At 46.4% G+C, this 11124-nt stretch overlaps 6 protein-coding genes across 6 annotated transcripts in view; 3 read left to right on the forward strand and 3 right to left on the reverse strand.

Annotated features, from left to right (window-relative positions):
- The window catches only part of CYBJADRAFT_190368 (uncharacterized protein), a gene marked incomplete at both ends in the record, with an annotated part of 2412 nt that extends 1182 nt beyond the window's left edge, over nucleotides 1-1230 (reverse strand). Inside the window, 2 exons of the mRNA XM_020217372.1 lie at nucleotides 123-155; nucleotides 210-1230. Coding sequence (XP_020070392.1) covers nucleotides 123-155; nucleotides 210-1230 — 1054 coding nt within the window. The remainder of the gene's footprint in view (nucleotides 1-122; nucleotides 156-209) is intronic.
- A 2009-nt stretch (nucleotides 1231-3239) lies between these two features.
- BEM4 (Bem4p) lies at nucleotides 3240-4925 on the forward strand (the record flags this gene model as incomplete). The annotated part of the gene is made up of 1 exon (XM_020213711.1): nucleotides 3240-4925. One exon carries the CDS (start codon nucleotides 3240-3242, stop codon nucleotides 4923-4925), a length of 1686 nt encoding a protein of 561 aa, XP_020070393.1.
- Nucleotides 4926-5301: 376 nt separating this feature from the next.
- On the forward strand, nucleotides 5302-6780 carry GAS3 (putative 1,3-beta-glucanosyltransferase; the record flags this gene model as incomplete). Its single annotated transcript, XM_020212727.1, has 1 exon — nucleotides 5302-6780. One exon carries the CDS (start codon nucleotides 5302-5304, stop codon nucleotides 6778-6780), a length of 1479 nt encoding a protein of 492 aa, XP_020070394.1.
- A 212-nt stretch (nucleotides 6781-6992) lies between these two features.
- Nucleotides 6993-7792, reverse strand: DPC25 (Dpc25p; the record flags this gene model as incomplete). The annotated part of the gene is made up of 2 exons (XM_020216451.1): nucleotides 6993-7693; nucleotides 7747-7792. The coding sequence occupies 2 exons, from the start codon at nucleotides 7790-7792 to the stop codon at nucleotides 6993-6995; spliced, it is 747 nt and encodes a 248-aa protein (XP_020070395.1).
- A 372-nt stretch (nucleotides 7793-8164) lies between these two features.
- CYBJADRAFT_167926 (Aldo/keto reductase) lies at nucleotides 8165-9106 on the forward strand (the record flags this gene model as incomplete). Its single annotated transcript, XM_020215143.1, has 1 exon — nucleotides 8165-9106. The coding sequence occupies one exon, from the start codon at nucleotides 8165-8167 to the stop codon at nucleotides 9104-9106; it is 942 nt and encodes a 313-aa protein (XP_020070396.1).
- Nucleotides 9107-9222: 116 nt separating this feature from the next.
- CYBJADRAFT_167927 (uncharacterized protein) lies at nucleotides 9223-10838 on the reverse strand. The gene has a single exon (XM_020215144.1). The coding sequence runs from the start codon at nucleotides 10673-10675 to the stop codon at nucleotides 9308-9310; it is 1368 nt and encodes a 455-aa protein (XP_020070397.1). The 5' UTR covers nucleotides 10676-10838; the 3' UTR covers nucleotides 9223-9307.
- Between the last annotated feature and the right edge of the window lie 286 nt (nucleotides 10839-11124).

The following is an 11124-nucleotide window of genomic DNA, read 5'->3' on the forward strand; positions in this document are numbered from 1 at the left end:
AGTCTCCTCAGATGTTTCCTCAGTAGTCTCGATATCACACTGTAAGTCCGGATGTGGCTCGATAATCTCTTTAGTCACAATGTTTTCCCCAGTTTGATATGATGTTGCGCTAGTACACTCACTTGTAATTTGAGTGATTGTAGTGGTTCTCCTTCCTTCACGCTAGTAGTTAGTAATATTACTGGATAGAATATAGGACTCGTACTTACTTTGACTTCCACCTCCATCTCCCGAGGGACTATCCGATCTTGGAGAAACACTCACAGTCAATCCAATGGAAGAGTCTTCAACATCTGGGTTAGTACATTCCAAGTTAACTCTGAAAACCATTGCGTACAATGGGTAATTTCCTCCTATACTTGTGTGAAAACCACTGACCCAGATCCGAGTACCTGCTGGAACAGCACCATATGTGAGGTCTAGGACAGTTTTGTTAGGTGACAGTTCGGAAGAAGAGATCTCAAGAGCTTGAAAATCCTTTGGATATCCCAGTTCCGTCAAACCTCTTGTATAGTAAAGTTGAATGTCTTCCTCAATAATTGGGTAATTCAACTCAGTAGTCCTTATTTGTAAACTTCCATTGCTTGCTCCTCCTCCTGAGCACATATACGGTTCAGGAGTGAAGTAAAAGAGCGTGTCACCTCTCATATTAATTCTGACGACAGCAATGCTTATATCTGGAATTGCTGCTTCAAACTGTACCTCTTTAGTGAGATCGCCATTGAAAGTCACCGTGTTGGTACCCACTTCCCAATGAGATGAAGCTGCAGCCGTCTCAAGTCTCAGACCACCCTCAAATACAATAGTGAAGGAAAGCGTACCACTCAGGGACTCGTAGCTATTTATATCTACTGTCATTTCACAAGAAATAACAGTTTCCAGAGAGCGAAGACCAGCCTGATCAACTTCACAGGAGGCAAAGGTCTGTCCATCTTCCAACAAGATATCAAAGCTGTTAGTGAGCATGTCATCTTCCAATATTCTAACCTGAGAGACGTAAGGCATTCTCAAGTAGAAGGAGTCACCTGTCTGCGCCATTGTCGAATCAACTGCCCATTCCATCACAACAGCATAGAAACCTTGGGGACCGTCACCCATATTCGCTACTGAAACTGTTGAAAGTTTCTGAATCGAGCTGATGGCTGTGAAAACGCCATCGACATCTTTACACAAGGCAACAAAAGAGCTTAACAGGAGAATAAGTATCCTATGAATAGTTATCCTCATCATTTCAGAAATCGAGCTTACTTATCCAGAAACCAAAACGAGCTCATCTAGTCATAGAATCGGACATCAGCGTGGTATTTATATGGTAATGGAGAAAGCCTCTTCAACATGAAGGTGTATTGTCTGCAAAACTGAATAAGTAAACAGAGGGTAAACACTAATTTCGCCTTGCATGAACTGGCATATCAACATTGTCAACGTTGTCCAATGCAATTCAGCATGGTGTACACGTTGGAGGCACACATGTTGCGACTTAGAGACCGAATCTACGAGACTAGAGTCATTAGCTGGATATAAGGTGATGAAGCGTAGTGTTGGCTACACATGCGGCTTTTATCTGAGCGATTGAGAGTTCTCCTTGGGGGTGACAGCCTTGATTAGAAATCCAAGGGCTTTGAGGACAATGATTCACACGTAGATCGAGTTATCTGCTCTTTCTCACGTTCTGTGTCCCAATTTATGAGCCCTGCATCTCACAGGAGGTATACGATACAACGTAAGCGCATGTATTGCACTCAGTGCTCTTTTGATGAATGCTTCATGAGATTAAGCATTGTTAGATATCCTACGTTCCATACATGCAAGAGTAAAAAGAACATAGTATACGCCTGTGTCAAGCCTTCTATACAAGTATCCAGGCTTTCGAAGCCCTTTTGAAGATATACATATGAGCCATCTTATTACATTAAGACTTAGAGGCTGCTGTACACTTACTTAGTTTGTACTGAGAGAGTTACTGCCTTTTTAACAAGTGGCGATGGCATCAGCGTCGCATCACACATTTTCACCAGCTTCTTGACACTAACAATGGCGAGAATTAGAGCACTTAAAGGCCAATTGAGCTACTCATACATGTTTGGTTGCATCCTTTTCAATAACTATATCATTGGAGTTTGCAGTAGTATTCTACATTGACATCTTCAGTGTGAGCTTAACTACACAAAGGTTGAAGATCTTGGCTGAGCTGCCTGATGCTGTCCATGTGAGATATTTATCCCTGACGCATACCGTATCTACCGAAACAGGAAGAGAACTTTTGCATTTTATGAGCGTAAATAGCTTGGAAGTCACTGCTGGGTTAAAGTGTAACAAGCACATGAACAAGGGCAGGAATTGGAAAGTCTTCAAGAAGCTCACTTTGGGTGATAAGATATCAGGAAGAAGATGGTAAGTTTCTCTGAATCAATTTACTGTAACGTGTTGTCAATTAAGCATAATTAGTCTATATGGAAGAAGATACAGTTCACTAAACTTATAATTGGTATCAACATTCAAGTATATGGTATTTGTATCTTGGATATTCAAATTCGACAGAGAAATACGCACATGCATTAAAGAAAGCAAGGACTAATTATGACCTTCACATCTGAAGTGAGCCTGCATTGAGACAAAGGCGCATGGAGGACAAAGGCGTCGGGAGCTCCTGAGTAGCACTGTGCTGACTAGCACTGATGCTTCGTATGCTGTCGGTCCTTATTCGTGGTTATGTGAGCCTCTTAAAATCAGATGATAAAATTGGTTGTAGCAGCGCATTATTGGCACCTAGCAGCACATCACAACCAAGGTATGCACAATTGCTTAAAACTAATTACAAAGGAACACATCAAGCCTGCATGCACTGAGACATCGAGTCGAGACTCACGCTCAACCATGGAGTTTGTAGATGAAATGAGAAGCCAATACCCTCGGCGACCTGTGTTACTACCGTTTGGCTGAACATGAGGTGTGTGTATACGTATATGGGCTCCATAGACACATATCGGAGATGCATGCCTTTCAAACCAGCCAAACGAGCAGTGTCATGTCTCAATGCTTAGACACAATACACACAGTCTAACTATGAACATCTTGTTAAGCTCAGTAGGCTGAATGTGTTCTCATATCTTATCACCGGGCTTAAGCGGATTTATCGGCGGAGTTAGTACAGTACATAGCGCCCTCGAAGCGTTGAAAAAATACATCAACGGTTTCTAAGACAGAAACATTGGAGCAAGGAAGACGTATTGGACATAATGGAACAGTTGGACCTCGATCAGATTCTGTTTGGGCTAGACACCTTCATAACACAGTGTATAGATGGATCGTTGCAACTGGAAGGTGCTCTTTTGGAGTCTGCTGAAGTTTTACTTGACCAGTTGTTCGTCAAGTTGAGAGACCCTTCAACAAGATCGAATCACCTAATTACACTGAATTTGGCCAAGTTTGTACAAGCTGCGTCGTATCTAATATCCAGTTCAGAAGCTCACGGTGCTTTGGCGGTGAGATTGCTGAAAGTGCTGGCAAATGCCGTGGCTGACGAAGATCACAATAGGGCAGTTGTTGTTGGCGACGAACGCTTTCTGAAGACTTTGGAGGCTCATATCAGAGATAACTTTGATTACGAAGATCTGAACAACCTGATATTTGTACTGATGAAGAACTTGATTGTTGATTCTCCAGGTATCGCGCAACAATTGGCGTTCATGACTGATGCCATTATGACGAATGTTCTATACGATAAGTCCTATTTTGGAATATCTGTGCTTGCAGAGCTGATTCCATACAAGAAGTTCACACCAGAGACGAGGAAAGTTCTTCAGTTCGAGTCCCTTATCATCTCTGTTATCTCTTCGAGGAACAAATATGACGAGGATGAATTCACAGAACAGTTGATCGATCTTTCCTCTATATTGGAGTCACTAACTAGCGATTTGTCGTTGGATTTCAAAGACGAATACTATGAGAAACAGGTGCAGTTGAATCTATTCAGCATCGAGGAAGCATTATATCCTCTGGAGTTTCCTAATAAGCTGAGAGTTCAGAGAGTGGTACTTTCATGTTCTGGTAACGTCTCGGCAAACCCCACAACCAACAACGCCGTTATGCTATCGTACCTCTTAAAAGGTATACATTCTGACGACGAAACAAATGGTTACAAGATATCAATGGCATTCACCATCATTGGTAATTACATCACTTCGAGTTCTAAGAAAATGGAAATCTTGGATAAAGACCCGCAAATCATTTCCCAAGCATTGAAGAAATACAACTATTTGGTGGACCCTGTCCAATTCCAAGGTCTACTACACCTTTTGAAGGGTCTTGTATCGTTTGACACTGTATCCCAGCTATTCCAAGCGGACTCTGTCAACGAGTTTACCTCATTAGTCGAGGCAACTGTGAGAAACTCCCGTTACTATACGAACTTCACTGACTTACTCTTGAAATTCCTGAAGAAGACGTTAGTACTGCTGGGCAAGTCCCAAGTTGAAGCACTGCTCAAGACAAACATCATAGAGTCCCTACTCTCAGCTGATTCCACCTATGACTACGACATAGTCTTCCTGCTGCTGCTGAACAAGATCTCCATCCATGGGTTCCCCCTGGCTGTCTATGGACCACAACTGCTGGATCGGGTGTTCAAGTTTCCCAGCGCAAATGTCCCAGATATATACATCTTCGAGATGACAAAGACTCTGGGTGTACTACTACAGCATAACGGCCAATTCATGCTAGATAACTACACCGATTCGATACTCCACTTCATAGAGCAATGTCCATCTACAAAGGGAGAAGCAGCCCCACAAGTGGCATACATGGTTGAAAACAACGTCAAGTACATCTGCCACTCTCTAATTGAGCTCAACAAGACCTATCCAGTGGCTCAAGACTTGTTGAATAGAGCACAGCTCATACTCCCATCCCAATCACATAGTTAGATAACAATGTCACACAGCGCAACAGCAGAGAATCGAACCCCCACCTCCTCCCCTCGTCCGCTTCCTCCGTGGCGCAGTGGAAAAAACCCCTTGTAGCCGCTGGGGACCCCTCAAGGGGTCCCCACAGCAACAACAAGCCAAAAGCATCCGCGCGCGTCGCCCGCACCCTAAAATTACGCGTCTCGTGTTTACGGTTTTTCTTTTCGTATGCGCGTGTGCGTTCGGAAAAATTCTGTCCAATCGACAGTTTTTCCTCTTCTTTGTGCTGCTTTTCTGTGTTTGTTTACAAATTTCATTTGTTTACATTCCTCCATCGTTTTCTCCTTTTAACACTACCAGAACAGCTCAAATTGGAGTGAAAAGACGAGGAAAAGAGATGTTGCCGTTGAAGTCCCTCGTTGCTATTGCCTGTGTGCTTTGTGTGCCAGTTGTTGATGCTCTTATTCCCATCCAAGTGAAGGGGAAGAGATTCTTGCAGCCAAACACTGATGCCACTGTCCAAGGAAAGGCGTATTTTGCCACTGGTATTGACTACTTGATTGGCGGAGCCTCTGGCTACGAGTCGGACTCTGGTGTTGATGCGCTCTCGGACCCAGAGACGTGCTACAGAGACGCATATGTCTTTCAACAGTTGGGTATCAATACCGTCAGAATCTATTCGCTCAATCCAGATTTGGATCACGACGAGTGTATGACCATATTGAACAACGCTGGTATCTACGTGTTGCTCGACGTGAACTCTGGTGAATACGGCCAGCATTTGAACAGGGCGGAACCATGGTCCACTTATAATGCCCAGTACTTGACACATGTGTTCACCTTCATCGAGGCGTTCAAGAACTATCCGAACGTGTTGGGCTTCTTTAGTGGTAACGAGATCATTAACGATCAGAACGACTATGCAAGCATCACACCGAAGTATGTTAGAGCCGTCCAAAGAGATATGAAGCAGTACATTGCCAAACACTCAAACAGAACCATCCCAGTCGGTTACTCCGCCGCGGATGGTGTGGACTTGAGAAGAGCAACCCTTGAGTACATGCAGTGTCACATCGACGGTGATGACGATGACATGTCAAGATCTGATTTCTTCGGGTTGAACTCTTATGAATGGTGTTCTGGTCAATCCGATTGGCAAACTTCTGGTTATGAGAAGTTGAACTCTACATTGGCAAACACCACAATCCCACTGATCTTTTCAGAATTTGGCTGTAATACACACAGCCCAAGAACCTTTGATGAGATCGGTGATGGTCTTTTTGGTGGCTTGGTCAACACATTCTCGGGTGGATTGGTGTACGAGTACTCACAAGAAGCGTCCGATTACGGTGTTGTTGAAGTCAGCTCTAACGGTGATATCAGTTATTTGGAAGACTTCCCATACTTGCAAGAGCAATACCAAAACGCCACAATCCCAACCATCTATGAGGATGATATTGAAGATACCGAGGCACCAGAGTGTGATGCGGATAGAATCACCGCCATCTATTCTGATTTCGGTGCAGATTTCGATTTACCAGAACTTGATGAGATCAAGCAGTTGATCGAGTACGGTGTCAACGCCTCTAGAGTTGGCGAGATATTGTCGGATGTCAGTGCACGCTCCTCCAACTATACCATATACAATACTGGGAGTGCTGTCGTTGACGATGCCACCGTTACCTTCTCAAGTGAATACGAAGTGAACACTCAATCAGGTGTAACCACTGCCACTTCAAAGGCACAACCTACGTCTACGGCCACAGCCTCAAGTGCTGCTTCATCCAGCTCCTCAAAGGATGCAGCCATTTCCTTACCAATACCAGGCACTACACTATCAGTGTTATTCTTTACTCTGATTTCTTATATCATTTGAACTCCTTCTTTTTCCATCCTTTTCGAATTTCTTTGTCCGTCTGCCTTTCTTTCTTTCTTTCATTCATTTTTTGAATATTTTTATATCAATCACTTTTAGTAATTACACCTAGTGTTTCGTTCCCTTAGATTCATTGTAAAGTTGTATTAAATGCATTGTATGTCATCAAGTTGAGTATCATCGGTCAATGGTACGATTGGTCATAAGTGTCATCAAGAGTTAGAAGCCTTTATGGAAGCTGTAGACGCAGCCTTCTCTTGCTCGAGTTGTTTCTTCTTTTGTAATAGCTTCTTGGCCTTCACTCTTTTTTCAGTCTCTGCAAATACTTTAAAATGAACAGGCACACTCCCCCAAGCTTCGTCATCGTTAGCATCGACATCTTCGTCATTCGATGCCTTTAGATTCTGGGCACCTGGTGCACCCTTTGTTGGGAAGTACGCACTACTCGACAACCTCTTCCCTGAGCCGAGTTTACGCTTTGCGGATCTCAGCTCCCTTGGTACGTTCTTGAAGTCTAAGGCCTTTAGAGGAGGGTCGAAGTCCTTTGGCCAGATATCTTCAGTCTGGTTCAGTTTCTCAGCAGCCAAGTTACGCTTCTTCCTCCAATCACGGATATCGTCGTTATACTGCTCCCAGACACAGTTGACACACCCTGACATGCAGCAGTTATCAGGCTCTATAGGCTTATGAGGAACCAGCACACCAGCTATTAGCCTCGGAGCATTGACATCACGACGTGAGGACGCCTCACGGCCAGAACCATCCAAACGACCTCCAAACACCTGACGCATACGCTCAGCAGACGACGCAGACTCACCGGTGTTGCCATAGAACCGTAGAGCCGACGAATCGTTATTGGTTGCCCCCGATGACGATGCTAATGTCGACGTTGAAGTTGATGCTGATTGATTCGCTACAGTCACAGTTAGCACGGAGAAACCACCAACACACACAGAAACAACTCACGCTTCACGCCGGTAGACAGTGATCTCTTTACAATGCAAGCTCTCATTGGCCTTATCATCATGGATCTTCACAGCTATCAGTCTAGTCTTCTGTATATGAATACAACACAGTGGTTAGACAGGTAGGAGAGTGAAGAGGAAGGGAAGGGAGAAAAAAATAAGCGGGAAAAGCCGGCGGAAAGATTGCTCCGGGGACGGAAATGCTGCCCAAACCACATCACAATTGCTTACATAAGCACAGACACGGCGCTTACATAATCAGAATATCGTGATTACTAAGCCCACCAAGTATTGACCAGTACGGCTGCTATTATACCAGCTGTAAGCTATAAATATACGCGGTTTGCACATCCTCCTTGGGCTTCTCACCCCTTCTTCCATCATCCCACACATAGAAAGCCGCTATACAGAGAGAAATCATGGTTCAATTGACGAATTCCACCACTGAGCTGAAGCTCAACACCGGGGCATCGATCCCACAGCTGGGATTAGGTACCTGGAGATCAACAGAGGAGGAGGCATACAATGCGGTCATAAGTGCCTTGAAAGATGGCTACAGACACATCGACTCTGCTGCCATCTACGAGAACGAGATCCCGGTCGGTAAGGCCATCAGGGATTCCGGCGTGCCACGTGAAGAGATCTTTGTCACGACAAAGCTGTGGAGCACTCAGCAGAGAGACCCAGCTGCTGCTTTGGATGCATCTCTCAAGAGATTGGGACTGGAGTACGTTGACCTGTACCTGATGCACTGGCCAGTGGCCTTTGTCGCCAAAGTCACCGACGGTGACTATCCTGGCATGACTGTGCCTCGTGATGACGAGGGTAAGGTGCTCATGGATGAGGACTGGCACTTCACAAAGACCTGGGAGAAGTTGCAAGAGCTGCCTTCTACAGGAAAGACCAAGGCAGTTGGAGTCTGCAACTTCTCCGTCAAGAACCTGAAGGAGCTTCTTGCTGCAAAGACCACCAAGCTAGTCCCTGCTGTCAACCAAGTTGAAAGCCATCCATTGTTGCCACAGGATGAGCTGCTCGAGTTTGGTAAGGAACATGGCATCTTGATCGAGGCCTACTCCCCACTGGGATCCTTAGGCTCGCCATTGCTGAAAGACGAGGAGTTACAAGCCATTGCAGACAAGTATGAGGTGTCGATTGCACAGTTGTTGATCAACTGGGGGCTGAAGAGAAACACCGTTGTGCTGCCTAAGTCTGTTCATAAGGAGAGAGTTGAGTCCAACCTCAAGGTCTTTGAACTGAAACAGCAGGACTTTGACCAGGTTACCAACTTGATCAAGACCCATGGAGAGCAAAGATTCGTTGCTCCGGACTGGAAGACACACGATGTTACCCTCTTTGAGTGAGTGAGTAGCTGTGCGTTATATATACGTTATAGCTATATGTTGTATATCCATACACTATATATCAATACACTATACAGCCATACACTATACAGCCATACATCTACACAATCCGTTTATCCATTTTTTTATTCTTTTGCCATGGTTTATATAACGATATTCACAGTAAACTTGCGGGCGAAGCCAGTTCCCTCCACACAGAGCTCAGCTCCATGTTCTTCCAACGGTGTTCTTCAATTCATCCTTCGTCAACACTTTACCAGTGGTGAAGTAGCCAGAATGGATCTTGGCATCGATTTCAACTCTCGAATCAGGTGGAATCAACTCATCTGGGATTGGGATTCTCTCAATGATTGGAATGCCCTGCTCCACAATGGCATCGTGCTTCATGTTGGACATCGAGAGCATTCTGTCAATCTTGGTGATCCCCAACCAGTGCAACACGTCTGGCATCAACTGCTGGAATCTCATGTCCCTGACACCGGCAATGCACTCAGTTCTGTGGAAGTACTCTGCTGCGGTGTCACCACCTCTCTTTCTAGCGTTGTAGACCAAGTACTTGGTGACTTCACCAAGTGCACGTCCCTCCTTTCTGAAGTAGACAACAAGGCCCACACCACCGTTCTGAGCCTCCTTCACGGCCTCCTCGATACCAAAGATCAAGTATGGACGGCACGTGCAGATGTCAGAGCCAAACACGTCGGACCCGTTACACTCGTCATGGATTCTCAAGGCCAACTTCTTCTCTGGGTTGGAGAGGTCTGCAACGTCGCCAAAGATGTAGACGGTCAAGCCACCGATAGGAGGCAAGAACACCTTGATGTCTGGTCTCGTCACCAACTCTGGGTACATACCGTTGGTGTCTTTGAACAAGGCCTCACGCAACTCAGCCTCTGTGATGCCGAATCTCTCAGCAACACCTGGCAAGTACCAGACAGGCTCGACGGCAATCTTCTGGACGTTCAAGTCACCGTTGGAGTTGATGACAACGTCACCATCAACCCTCAGTCTTCCCTTTTCAACGGCCTCCTTCATCTCAGCCATCTGCATGTGGGCCTTGGTGATGGAGATCGTTGGTCTGATGTCAACGTTGTTCTTAGCACCAACGTCGGCAAACAACCACGGAACCAAGTGGCCAAAGGGGTCCATGGAGACGATCTTGTCGCTGTCGCCCCACTGCTTCTGCTCCTTCACCTTGAAGGCAGGCTCAGCGTTCGTGTAGTCCGCAACGTAGCTCGGGTCCAGCTGCTTGGAGCCAACGGCCAACGCGTGGTACACGGAGTAAGGACCAGCGTGCGCACCGATGGCGTTGTGCTTGGCCATCCCGTCCTTGTACCAGGAGCACACCACGGGGCCTCTGGCCATCGGGTCTGCTGCTCCCCAGTTCATCGGCAAGGCATCCACGTCCGAGTCGCTGGTGTACGTGGCGAGTCTGAAGCCCTCGACGGGCAGCTCGTTGGCGAGCTTGATCTCGTGGTGCGCACACGCACCGGCGTGCGTGTGTGATAACAGCTCCGCTGGCTGTGTCTGGGTGAGCACCGCCTGGTGCTCCGTCAATGCTGCTGGGGTCATAATGTGTGCTTGTTGATGGTACCTTAATATCTCACTGGAATCAGTTTGAATGATGATGAAACAAACACAGAGGAAATAGAGCTGCTGAGGGAGGAAACGACTCTCCTTTTATACCCAGTGGCGCTAGCGCCCTGGGTGCTCGAATGTAAACAAGGGCCATAGATAGTGTATCACAAGCGGTTTGTGTCATGATGGAGCTAGCGGAGCTCCGGCGGAGGTAAGACGTAGTTAAGAGATAATCGCCGGCGGGGGTGGAGCCCCGGTGTGGGCACATGGTGGTGGTGGTGCGCGCACGCTGGGGCTCAGCCGGGTTGCGATAAGGGCAGGGGGTTGTTAGGCGGCGGGGGGTTGTTAGGCGGGGGGGGGAGGTAGCTGATAAGGGCTGCCGGCCGGAGCGGTGCTGTAGTCCGTTGGAGGAGCGAGCTAGCCGGGGAGTTGTTGGTGGTGAG

The sequence above is a fragment of the Cyberlindnera jadinii genome, assembly GCF_001661405.1.
Source record: "Cyberlindnera jadinii NRRL Y-1542 unplaced genomic scaffold CYBJAscaffold_7, whole genome shotgun sequence".
NCBI classification, from domain to species: Eukaryota; Fungi; Ascomycota; class Saccharomycetes; order Phaffomycetales; family Wickerhamomycetaceae; genus Williopsis; species Williopsis jadinii.